Here is a 13,287-nt window from a genome sequence, read left to right as displayed (position 1 = left end):
TGAGTGAGAATCAATCACTGAGAGGAAGAATCAATCAGTCAGCCAATGAGAGTTTTTCAGTTGGTGAGTGAGGGAGAATACCATTTTTGGGACTATTTACTCCACTCTCACACAGACATGATAAAGTGAAAAAAAGATAACTCAGATGCACTGCACCCTACTTTCCTTTTCCAGTGCTTAAGCAATTGAGTTGCTCTTCAAATGTTTTTAATGTTTTTCAGCTTTTAGTGAGCCATACTGCTAGGAGGGCAATAGTGGTTACTGTGTCACTTGTTTCACAGGAGGGTGTGACAGTTCAATTAAAATTTAAGGCTGACAGTTTGTACAGGTATGGAACATGGGATAAAGTATTTTAGACAAACTGGAAGGGGATAATTCTCTCTGTTCTTCTCTGATACAGTCTCAACTTCACACTGATGACCAACATTTATTACTCACAGAAGATCACTTAAGTTAAATGTTACATGCTTTTAAACATGATTATAAATATCTCCCTTTTTAAAGTAGTAGTCCATGCTTTGTGCACTGGGGCACAGTCATGTTGGAATAGAAAAGGGCCTTCCCCAAACTGTTGCCACAAAATTGGAAGCATAGCATTGTCCAAAATGTCTTGGTATGCTGAAGCATTAAGACTGCCAAACCCTGAAAAATATGGGGCGCCAAATGTAACAGACCTTTTTTCGTGGACAGAGCGCCTTCTGTGCTACGAAATGCATAGATTCATTACAAAACCATATAACACCGTAATGCCTTTTATCCACGAAAAACACAAACGCGTTAGCATTGTGTCCACGAAATATTGAAGAAAGCACATACTTTCGTGCACAGAAAACAAAACGGATAATTCCTTTCGTGCACTGAATTGACCGTTGTGCTTTTCATTTTGTGGACAAAAGGTGGAATGCACTTCGCACTATGTGGACAAAAGAAACTCATTTTGTAGACAAAAGTAATTCTGTCCACGTAACAGATGTCCTAGGCCAGCATTTATGCTATTGTGGCACGAAATGCAGAATGTGCTGTACTATCATCATTCCGTGCCATCGAATGTTCATTTTGTTCAAAACAGGTGTGGCCAAATACTTTTGTCCATACAGTGTATTTATGTCTCAAATCTGTGACCGAGAGAAAAAGAGGAAATGTAAGCTGGCTGTTACACAGAAGTTCCCATTTTCTTGCTTGTAGATTTTAACACACAGACACGGATTTTACAGTTCATCTGTGTTGTATTTGCATGTGATCTACTTGCATGTGATTATTAGTTACCCCTACAGAGAGCTGTACTGAGTCTATACCTTCCCACTTACTGCCAGTTTATAATCTGTGTTCCTTCCTCTGCACCTTGTTATATAATTTGAACCTTCAATGTTCATGGTGTGGAATCTCATTGGTTGTTGGAAGCAACCTTTACAACTGAAGTCCTGCGCTTCTTGCTTACTGGGTTTAGTTTTTTGGTTACAGGGTCACTTCATCACCACATATCTCTCATCTTCAACTGTAACTGTGTAACACCACTTACTCATGTGTTTTGTTCTGACTAAGCATGATACTTTAAGAAATATCATTGTTAATATGCATGTATTGTGTAATTGTATTGATTACTGCAGAGATTAATTATTATTTTGTTTCTGTCATTTCAGATGGGAAAATCTGCAGACAATGCTACATTTCATTCAAATATACCAGAAGCTGCAGACATTGTTGTTGCAATTGTATATTCTATATTTGGTAAGTGAACATCCTAAATTAATACATTAATAGATATAACATTTTCACATTTTTGGACCATATATTGTTGTAATGTCTGTGTAGCAATGAGGAATAATTGATTTATCTCCCCTAAATCCTCCTGGGAGAGACACATGGTACTTCTTGTCTAACCTGCTCTAACTTTAATAAATAGCATTTGCACAGGGCACCCGACATAGTTAAACAGCGCAGGGCTAAGAAGCGAAAGTGGTTGTCGACCATAAGACTTGAAAAAGTCAAAAACATTGATCAGTAAATTAAAAATAATCAGTTCATTAGGAAAGCAAACCCCGAAGTCATCATTAATTTGTCAACATTTTGTTTCCAATAAATATGCACTGATGTGAGAGGTGTTTTACTCAGCATCGATCGATGTGCTATTAGTATTTACAGGGATTTGTTAAAACGACAGATCTAACTGTATAACCCATTTATCTGGATAAATGCGCTGATGTGGACTAGGGTATTTGTAAACAGGTATATTCCTGTGGTAACAAACAGAAGCATATTGGTTGCGGACACATGCATTGCTATTATCTCAGCACTGCTCACCGCTGCTCATATGCTGTAAAACACTTTATTACTTCAGCAGTATCCACAATCCAATCACATGCTACAACAACCGGAATGGCCAGCCAAGGATAAGTGGTAATGTAGGATGTTGAGTTACAGCAGGTGCTAATATCAAGGCAGGTGTGAGCCTGGAATATGCTGGTGTTGTCGTTGTCCTTTTCCTAAACGGAACACGTTATCTGCATTCACTTACTGCCTTGTGTGCACAATGGATTGATTTTCTTAAGAATGGGACTGAGATGTGTTGAGTGTGCAAATTGTGCACAAATATGTTGGTTTGCTACATTTTTGTTTAACTTTGTCATATTTTCCATTCTATGTTGGCCTATTTATAGAGTTATAAAACAATGTAACAGTAGAAAACAGCTGATAAATGCATTTATACCTCTTGTGTGACCTTTGAAATGTTAGCTCAGAATAGTTGTCTCTCTGCGTGATTCTGCGTTAGGCTTGATACAGTCTAATATCAGTTTGCCACTTATTTGACACTCACTAATTACCTCACTAATATGTAATAATATATTTATTAGCTTTCCAACAGAATAAACAGGTCCTTGAAGAAGTGACTATATTACTTTTAAGTCTTTCTCGTGAATTCTGTGAAACTTGTGGTGGTTTTTAACAACAAAAAATTTCTGTAGCCAAAATTAACTGCAAAGAGTCATGGTGGTTTAATTGAATTCCCAAGAGATAATTGCTCAGAAGTTCCAACCAATCATAGCCCCAAAAAGTTAATTAAAGCTTACATTCATGAAAGGAACAAACCATGTAAAATTATCTGAAAACAGTTTGATATCCAGTTTATACAGCCTGGATTTCAAATGTGTTTTTCCAACGACTATGAGGGAAAAAGTAGACATGCTGCTAACATCTAGAAATGCTATCATGGACATTTTTTAATGCTGCATTTCGAGAAATGTGTCACAGATATCTTCTCACAGGGGCACCATTTGAAAATGAAATGTGTCATTAAAAATTGATATACTGTTGGTTGTATTTCCCATGTACTTGATCTTTTTATGTTGTTCAGATGAGCTTTGTGGTGGAGGCAGTAATATGGGCAGGTTTAGTGTGACCAAGTGTTTAGTGTGACCAAATATACTGTAAATGTCTCAGAAGCCATTGAATACTTGCTAAGATTATGGGTGCACAGCCATTACCCACAATCCTTTGCTCTTACGGTGGCTGTGCCGTAGTGGGAAGTTTATTACATATAGAAATGATCAGTAACCAGTGGCCAAGTCTGCAAGGGAAGGTTGACTGAAATATTGTAAATAGTGTGGCCACCAGAACTAAAAGCATCATCATTTAAGGGCAGCAATTTCCCTTTGTAGTAAGGAGCAGGGCTTGCAACCCAAGAGTTGCTGGTTTGATTCAGAGGGCCTGCTGTGGGTGCCCTGGAGCAATGTACAAAGCCCAGCCTGCTACAGTAAATATCCAGCCATCCAATATGATAACATGTAAAAATTCTTAGCTCTGTAAATTGTTCGTAATAAGAGTGTCTGCTCAGATAAAATAATGTGATGGAGTGTTTTCAAGGGAATAAAGTATTGAAGTTTTTAACATTGCTCTTTTTAGATTCTGTTTCATTTAACTTGACTCAGTTGATTTAACATATTGAAGAGATCTCATGAGGCAAACATAAGCAAAGGGAAGATCTATGTTTTTTTCACTCAGAATAAATGTGGAAACCCTCCTGATCTTGTGCGTTGAATCGACATGTACAGCATCTGTAATCCCAGGCCACTGCTTTAGTGTGTGCATAGCTGTGTAATTGCTCCTAGACACAAGGCAAGGAGACACTGACGTCTCAGGAGCTCTGTGAAATTGAGTCGTGCGTAGGGTGGGCTATTTTTGGAGCGCACGTGCAGGTCTCATTTTGACACTGACATTTCATGGATTTTGCAAAGCCTCCGTCAGCTGGTTATAGACAGGGCAGGAGTCTGAAATGGGGCAGAGATTAGCTCAGTCATCATCGAAGCCTTTGATCCTGAAAGCCTTTTAAGCAAATGTTCGTCACTAACACCATTTCTCGACAGTTTTATTTTGTGGGTATAAAGGAGTGCACATATTAGCCCTTTTGTACTTTTACGGGTGAAGTAAGATGCTGGAAAGCCTTCTTTCATGCAAGATAATGTTGGAAGATGTAAGTTTCAAAGAAAAGGGAAAAGAGAATATAAGATATTAGATATGCTGCTCATCATTATATTTACATTTTGCCAAGAATCATACATTTTTGGTAATATTATAATAACTACACCACCAGTACTACTGATATCAATGTCAATTAATAAGTAATTAGTGATTATTAATACTAAATGATGTTAATTAAAGTGGTAGGAATGGTGCTCGTGGAGTATACCCTGTAGTTCGCCCTTGGCATTCTCTTGTAAAGGCCATCAGCATGCAGCCAAGTTCTGGGTCCTTGTGAGAATGTGCGCTTTTAACAGCGCAAAGTGCATGTGGGCCCTGGATCAAATCTTGGCACAGTTAACAGGATCTGCATTATAAATGTCCATCAGACATGCCCGTGTCAGCATTGCTGTGGCAATCCTGTTGGTGTGTGTGTGTATGTGTGCGCATCCAAACCCACGGTTGCTCAACATCATCTGTGGTTGCCTGGATCCATTTTAAACACAGCTGAAGTTTATTAAGAGTAATAATAAGAAAAATAAACACAGTAATGTCATAAGCTTAAGTAAGTAAGTAAGCTTAAGTTTACCTCATTCCCCCAAGATTAGGAGGAGGAGGTCTGTATAAAACCCACAGTGGATCGGTTCCCCTGCAGGCTCTCACTGGGAAAGCTGCCATGACTTTAGTCTTTTTCCCTCTCTCTGAACTTGAGCAGCTGTAAATTGAAATACCCTTGCTGGTGAGGCTGCCAAAAGTGAGTAACCTCTGATTAATTGCTGCACAACGTGACAATATGAATTCGGAAAGGGTGTTTACAATGCAAGAAAAATTAAGTCAGAATTTAGCTGACCATTTCTGCAAAATGTATTCATACATGAGAAATGGCATGGCATACTGTAGATCTGATATCTAAAGCAAATTAAAATTATGCTCAGAGTGGAGGATTGGGTAAAATATAACTGGTGCACATATGAAGACAGGGGTTAACAGTCTTCAGTAGCTCAACTCTGAAAGATATTGCTCCAAGTGTTGAAATAATTGCCATTATTACATGTCAGATTTCATAGTGGTGTCTAATGTTACACATTATTCATCTTACACTTAGCTATATCTGCCATCCAATGTAATTAAAACTATTTCAGTACTATACTTGCAGCACACTCTGCAACCACCTGGAACAGTGCTGTGGGGAAATCAGTTTGATTCGTTTCTGATTGATTCATTTCTGATTTCACATTTTTTGATTGATCCATGGATGAATTGATTACATCTTCAGCTTTTTATTCCCAGCCTAACTTTGAAACTTTTCAAACCTCCATCCACACTCCTCCTCTGGGACCCTGTCCACTTAGGGTGAGCTTCTCTGCATCTCATCCCAGGTGCCCCGAGTTAATCTGCACTGCAAGGCTTTCTCTCAGATCAGCCATGACCCAGTCTGAGAACCAAAGGAACGCTGAACCTAAACACAGTAGCTGGGTTTTCTCTGATTAGTTAGCTAACTATCAGGCTTCTTTTAACGACCATGACAGTGCATGGTTGTACATACCCCGTACATACAACCAACATTTCTATCAAGCAGTGGGAAATGGGTACAGGAGCCCTCTGAGTAAGTCATGGTGCTGTTAATGATGATGATAATAAGAACAATAATATCAACATGATTATTATTGTTAACACCACTTCAACTAGACCAAGACAATTTTCAATGTCTTTTTTTGATGATTGCATATTTATTACATTCATTATCAAAATATTACCAGGGAAATTGGAAAGAAGTGTAACAACATTCACAGAATTAACTATGCCTTTGTGTCAGTGCCCTAGTTTTGTCAAATATCCAGAATACTAAGAGATGCAATCATTGCAGTATAATTAAGGATTACCGTTATTTATTTATATAGTTGTGTCTTCTAAACATCCCCTTGCACACTGATTAAAATAATTATGCTTTTTAAATGAATGAAGTGTCTGAAATACATAATTAATCGCATCTCGGAAGACAACAATGAGAATACATTTATTTAATCTTCAGTAGATGCTGATCAATTGCTTGATAGTTATATTTTCCCTAGTAAATCAATGTCCATTTAAAGTGTATTTTTTATATTTAGCTATCTCATGGTGTGTTATCTTAATGACTCGCTCAAGATGTTGCAAACTGCAATGTTCCTTGCAATGTACAGAAGTCTGGATGACTCATAAGGTTTGATCTTATTTGATTGCACTGATGTGAAGCAGCTTGAGGTGGAACTCTGTGCCCTGGTGATGAACTCAGTCTATAGATAGTTGTCTATCTCATGGCTTTTCGGCAAAGTGGAAAACCTAGCAGAGAGGGCACTGGGGGCAGGGTCAGGTGCATCTCCCCCGGGGACTGAACCCTCAGCCTTCCGACCCTAGTGGGACAACCCCCCTTCAGCTCCAGAAAGCAACAGAGCCGGCACAGCTGATGTTTAATCACATGAAGTTCCTTTGGTAGGTGCCACAGTGGGCCACAAGCCCCCAAACCATCCCTGTTTTACCCCAGATATACTAGCCTGGGGAGTCCCTTGACTAGATTAGTATGTGAAAAAAGTGCCTGATTTTTTTCTTGGTCTTTCTGGTTGTTTGCCTTCCACTGATAGCCTAATAGCTGTTCACCACTTGTGTTGCTGTGTCAGGTTACTCCAGACCTGACCAAATACATGGGTCAGTCAAATTCTGTTCAGTCAAACACAGAGTCATTACAGAGTGGGTTTCATATGAGACATGAATGCTGTGTGTATCTGACTGCTGCTCTTCCATTACAGGGATCTGCTCCTTGTGTGGCAACAGCATGCTCTTGTACGTCTCGTACAAAAAAAAGCATCTGCTGAAGCCAGCCGAGTTTTTCATCATCAACCTCGCCGTCAGTGACCTGGGCATGACTGTGACTTTATATCCACTAGCAATAACCTCTAGTATATATCACAGGTAAGTCATGACCGCTTCGGGGAAAGGCAGTGACTCAATAAAGGAATTTCAATGGGGCGTTTTCTCATAATGCTGAACGCGGATCAGCAGCAGAGTGTGGACACTGTGTTTCTTTCCAGTTTACATGCTTTTAATAATCACCTGTAAACGATCAGTTATCAAGTTCATTATAATTACATCTACCCTGTAACAAATAATGTCTTGATACAAATAAATGGAATCTTACACTGTGTGACTGCCATAACTTTCCTAATAGGTTGTTAGGCTGTACAGACTAGTTGTTTACAGAATGACTCCAGCTCTGTTGTACCTCCTGTGTTGTATAGTAGTGCATTTGTATGTATGCACAAATTAATGTATAAATAAGCAATCACTTAGTGATGAATTGCAATAAGGCCAGTTTCAGTAGCAGTGGACGATGTAGGAGAGGAAATTGGGTTGAAACTGGTCCTAATTCAATTGATTTGGCTGAAGTTACTCCTGCATGTTAACAGGGGTATCTTGTGTTCAGTCGTAGTTAAAGGAAAATTAGCTCCCCAATGTGCATTCAGCAGTATGTCACATTATTGGTGTATAAGAGATGGAGATTCACTGTGCTATGCACAATTCATGGTGCTTCTATTTTTAATTAGTATTTTTTTACATAATTCAACCTAAAACCTTCCATGCCTGTGGCTATAAATTTGAATATACTTTTAATTTTATTTCATAAGCAGGACTTTGCTGCTTCATTTGTGGCTTTATGCATTAAAGGGCCAGGGAAAATACAGAACACACTGGAAATGATTGGGGAGCAGTGTAAACCTTATTCGTTGCAGGACTGAGTTTCTCTAATCCAGCTGAAGTTTGGCTGAGTCTTCTGCAGATTCAGATGCCCAGCTCCATGACGCTCCCTGTTTTGCAGGTGGCTATATGGCAGGACTGTGTGCTTAATCTATGCTTTCTGCGGAGTGTTGTTCGGAATCTGCAGTCTGACAACACTGACTGTGCTGAGCACCGTGTGCTGTATGAAAGTGTGCTATCCGCTGTATGGTAAGACGTTTTCAAGAAAGACCTTTTAAAACTTTCCTTGTTTTGCATGTTAGCATGGCTAAAGAGTAAACATCTTATGAATACATGAGTCACATGAGCTGATCCACTGCATCCAATGAGTTCATTTACAATACATGTCTCAGCAAAAAAATACACAGGGAAAGAAAGGCTCTGCAAATGTGTACATGGATGCTAGGATAATTAGTTAACCAGGAAATGAGACTTGAGCTGATTGTAGGTGTCACAGAAGACCAGGCAAAGTTAATTCCCCCAGTAATTAAAATTCTCCCAGTAATTAAAATGAAAACCTCTCCTCAGAAAAGTTCAGACACAACGAGAGGCTGCGTCACTCCATTCGTTTCCTAAAACGCACCCCTCCACCTCTCTCTCCCTTGTTATTTTTTCCTCCCTCGTTTCCAGGGAACAGGTTCAACCACGATCACGGGCGGCTGCTAATCGCCTGCACCTGGGCGTACGCACTGGTGTTCGCCTGCTCGCCGCTGGCCCACTGGGGCGAGTACGGGCCCGAGCCCTACGGCACGGCCTGCTGCATCGACTGGCACTCCTCCAGCACGCAGGCGGTGGCCAAGTCCTACACCGTGGCGCTCTTCCTCTTCTGCTACATCGTGCCCTGCGGGGTCATCGTCTACTCCTACACCCAGATCCTGGTCACCGTCAGGGAGTCCAGGAGGGCCGTGGAGCAGCACGTCTCTGTGCAGACCCGCATGAGCAACATACAGACCATCATAGTGAAAGTGAGTGACCCGAATCAACCGCATCGACCCGGGTGTGACATCTTGCTGGCTGCACATTAAATTAGCATTTAGCAGACTCTCTTATTGAGAGAGAATTACACAGGTTACAATTTTTTATCCATTTATACATCTGGATATTTACTGAGGCAATTGTAGATTAAGTACCTTTCCCAAGGTTATAACGGCAGTGACCCAGTGGAGAATTGAACCAGCAACCTTTTAGTTAAAAGCCCCAGTCCATACAACTATGCTGCACTGCTGCCCACATTAACATTGATTTGATGAATACTAATACTACCATGCACATCCTGAAACAGGTGTCTCCTGACATTCCCGGGATTCTTTCGATCTTCACATCTCTCAAAACGGAGCATATAGCCTACTGATAGAGCAGACACAACGCAGTATATTATGGAGTATGATGAATGTGAAATATGAACCAAAGCCTGGAATACTCCCCCTCTGGTACGTCCTACTGAAGGAGAGTGTTAACTGTAATGACAGGATTGAGTCACTCTCTCACTCAGCAAGATGTCTGTACACTGAAACAATGTGTACATGATATTCCACATTTTAGCAGTAATTTCTCTGATCAGTGACATTTAAATAACCTGGTGTATCAAGGTGCAGGGTAAAAACAGACATTATTTGATATTCATTGAAAAACAGTTAGGGGGTATGGAATAAAATTTTAAAAAAGACAAAACAAAGGCGGCAATGAGACCACGCAGACAATTTCTCTGAACTATGCAATTCATTTGAGGAAGAAATATGCGCTAAAATGGCAAGGGATGTGAAACGGCCACTTAATTTGAGGGAAGCACTTTCCTGTCATTCCCCTCCTGAGCCCACGGTTTCCTGGGATGTGGAAGCAGCGCTAATGGCTCTCTCACTGATGAGTGCCTGGAGCAGTTCCACAAAGTAAAACTGACTGCTGACACTGTCCTAAATTATTATTGATTCAATACCCTGCTGGAACAATTATCTTGTCTTTCAGCGCCTCCTTTGCTCTTGCTACAAGGCGAATACACGCTTAGTGCTTTCAGGCAACCGTGCTACGAAAGGAATTGGGAATACATGCTTGTTGCTTTCAGTGTTCACCATGCTGTGGAGGGTTATTCATGCCTGTGATTTTATGGAATGGACTAAAATGACCTCGGTTAAGAAGTGTTTGAAGGATCACTAAAGGTTAACACTTTACCAGATACACTTTAATTTCATGTATCAGCTGTTTTATTGGTGTTGCAACTTTGCAGGCAAGTAATAAAATGGCTGTATGTAAGCCTAGGGATAACTCCCTTAAAGCGATGCAGGTTCTATCTCATTTTGGCCTATTATGTCGTAATGGTTCTGACCCAGGGTGTTGTTTCACGTGATAGGATATTCTTCCTGAACCACGGTCAAATCACAGTGGCTAAATTTGTCTCTTTTCTGCCTTTACTCACCCTTCTCCAGCAGTGTGTAAGATTAACGGAACAGTAACACCTCATGTAAAATATAAGCACAGAGGCCAAGTGCATGGCATGACATTAGGTCACTCTGGGAAGGCTAGTGTTTCTTCACAATATTTTGTGCATGTCTGGGCTAGGACATGCACAAAAGGACAAAAAAGTGGCTCCTGAGTGGCTCAGTCAGTTAAAACACTGTGAAGAGATGAGGTTAAGAAGTAACTCTTGATTCCAAATTGGTTGAAAATCGGGAAGAGTACATGCAATACAAGAAGCCAGAGGTTATGCCTGTGTGTAAGCGCTAGTATTATGACTAAGGTCACATTCTTTTCCTTTCCTTTCTTTTTTCATTTTTCAAGCTCAGCGTTGCAGTGTGCATCGGGTTCTTCGCGGCGTGGAGCCCATACGCCCTGGTGTCCATGTGGGCGGCCTTCGGCCCCATTGAAAACATACCTCCGCTGGCCTTCGCGGTGCCGGCCGTGTTCGCCAAATCTTCCACCCTCTACAACCCCATCATCTACCTGCTTCTCAAGCCCAACTTCAGGCACATCATGTGCAAGGACCTCAGGATGCTGCAGAAGCTCTGCCTCGGACACTGCTTCTGGGTGAAGGGCCTGCGGAAGTGCAGCTACAGGTCGGTGATCGAGGTCAGTCTGAAGTCCCTGAAGAGAAGGAACGAGTCCAGCTCCACATCGATGCACGTCGGGCCCGGGTGCTCAAACTGCATGTGTGAGAAGTGCAACGACACCTTCGAATGTTTCAGACACTACCCCAAAAGCTGCCAGGTGAACGTAAACACTGTGCAATTCTGTCTTCAGGAAAGTGCCTCGCCCGAGCCGGAGCAGCTTCCAAAAATCCGCCAGACTGCCAAGAAGTCTGTCAGAGTGGTCGTCCGGGGGAAAAAAAACTCTGAAATTGACAGTCTGGAGATAACCCTGGAGACGGTGCCAGCACATGCAAAATCTGTGTGTCTGTAACGTTCTCTGTGTGGTTTAAGAGTGCTTTATTTATTTTTTAGACTATACATGTATTTTTTACAGTTCACCTCAGTATTTAAAATGTGAATTTACTGTTGCTGTGTTTTATAAGTGTGAGGTATATATGTTAACCAGTGCCATTTCCAGTTGAAAAGATGGAATACCTGAACAATTGCCAGAGAAAACTAATCACTGATTTTTATCAAAGGGGTCATCACCCTTTTACTGTCTGTGGTTGCACTCAGGACTAATCATACAACACATGCGATTGATTCTTATCAACTAGTTTATTTAAATACAAGTTTGGAGACAAAAAAAAAAAAATAGGAGGCCGCATAATTTCATAGGAGGCTGCCAAAGTTTGCTTCACAGATTTTTTCTGAATGTTCTTTAAAACTGAAACAGTAGTGTGCATTGCCACGATTTCATACAGTCATCTCTGCAACCTTCTGAAGATGAAGGCCACATGTTCTGAATGACAAATATAAAAAGGAGTCTCTTTAAAAATTGCTTGTGTCACACATTGCATGCTGTGTTACATATTACAGGTCCTTTACAGCAAAATGCAGAACCTCATGTCCATCTAATTCAAACCCTACTCAATTCAGAGTGGAAACAGTACCATCCATAACATCCATTGCCAGCAGGTGCTTTACAGTGGAACTAGATGCTAAAAATCTGTTGCGTTTCTGAGTCACTGCAGACGAGGGTCAGGTTTTTTTCCTAAAGCATTTTCCCTGACCTCTGTGGGGTTGTGTTCCTCAGAACTGGGAACTAGCTTGACATTGGTAGCATGTCCAACATGGGTATGTTATTGGTTGTTTAGTTGTTCCAAGACAAAAAGATGAACACACAATGGTGGGGCTTTGAAGAAACTATGCTGCTGAGTATGCTATCATCCAATATTATGTAAATAAATGTTTAAGATGAATACAATATGCCTTTGAATATAGATAATTGAATGAATGAAGATGAATAGAAGATGCATTTGTTAGGCATTCACTCTCCATGCACTGTGGGACTTAATAGCGGAAAAATAGAAAAATGGTTTAATGCGTACAGTGGGTGATTTTGAAGTTGAGGTGAAAAGGGGAAAATGCATTAAAATATTAAAATATTGTAATGGCAATATTATTGTTTGACTATGTAATATATGAATGTACCTATTGCATTTAATTTTGATTTAACAATATCAGGACTGTATGAACTGAATAGCTTTGTTGTCTCAAAGCTCAGACAGTGTGTGTTCAAATCTCATACCCCATGACCCCAAAAACATCTCAAACGGATGTTTCACTCTCATTCCGTCCTTTATATATCTGAGCTATGATTGTAGGTTCACCTGTTTTGGTGAAACATGACAGCAACATTACCAGCTGAACATATTAGTTTAGTTTTATGCAGCACATATCCACATTGGACAGCTCATTGTTTTAGACACTAATGATGCGAGCTCATGTGAAACCCTTTTGTGGTTTCTTCCCTTGCTGTAGGCTGCTCTCAACGGTTACTACAAAGACCAGAATGTAGTACTCCACCTCTCCTCTCTGTGGACTGTAGCATATGCAAATGTTTACATGTGTAAATTATGCTGTTGCAACTCACTCTTAAAAGTCCATTCTCATCACTTATAAACATGATACAAACTCCAAATGTTTTGATGTGATGCAC

General features: G+C 40.5%; 1 protein-coding gene across 1 annotated transcript; it reads left to right on the top strand.

Annotated features, from left to right (window-relative positions):
* The first annotated feature begins 1,640 nt into the window (after positions 1-1,640).
* Positions 1,641-11,616, top strand: opn7a (opsin 7, group member a). The gene is made up of 5 exons (XM_036518285.1): positions 1,641-1,728; positions 7,242-7,404; positions 8,309-8,436; positions 8,857-9,191; positions 10,999-11,616. Exons 1-5 carry the CDS (start codon positions 1,641-1,643, stop codon positions 11,614-11,616), a joined length of 1,332 nt encoding a protein of 443 aa, XP_036374178.1.
* The last annotated feature ends 1,671 nt before the right edge of the window (positions 11,617-13,287 follow it).

The sequence above is a fragment of the Megalops cyprinoides genome, chromosome 2 (genome assembly GCF_013368585.1).
Source record: "Megalops cyprinoides isolate fMegCyp1 chromosome 2, fMegCyp1.pri, whole genome shotgun sequence".
NCBI lineage: Eukaryota > Metazoa > Chordata > Actinopteri > Elopiformes > Megalopidae > Megalops > Megalops cyprinoides.
The sequence above is the reverse complement of the archived record's forward strand: the minus strand, read 5'-3'. Positions and strand labels throughout refer to the sequence as shown.

What these genes read in the sequence shown, in the direction of transcription:
- opn7a (XM_036518285.1), top strand. Translation starts at nt 1,641, where the DNA reads ATGGGAAAATCTGCAGACAATGCTACATTTCATTCAAATATACCAGAA. An exon ending in AATTGTATATTCTATATTTG is followed by an intron (nt 1,729 to 7,241) that starts GTAAGTGAACAT and finishes CTTCCATTACAG; the next exon opens with GGATCTGCTCCTTGTGTGGC. An exon ending in TACAGACCATCATAGTGAAA is followed by an intron (nt 9,192 to 10,998) that starts GTGAGTGACCCG and finishes TCATTTTTCAAG; the next exon opens with CTCAGCGTTGCAGTGTGCAT.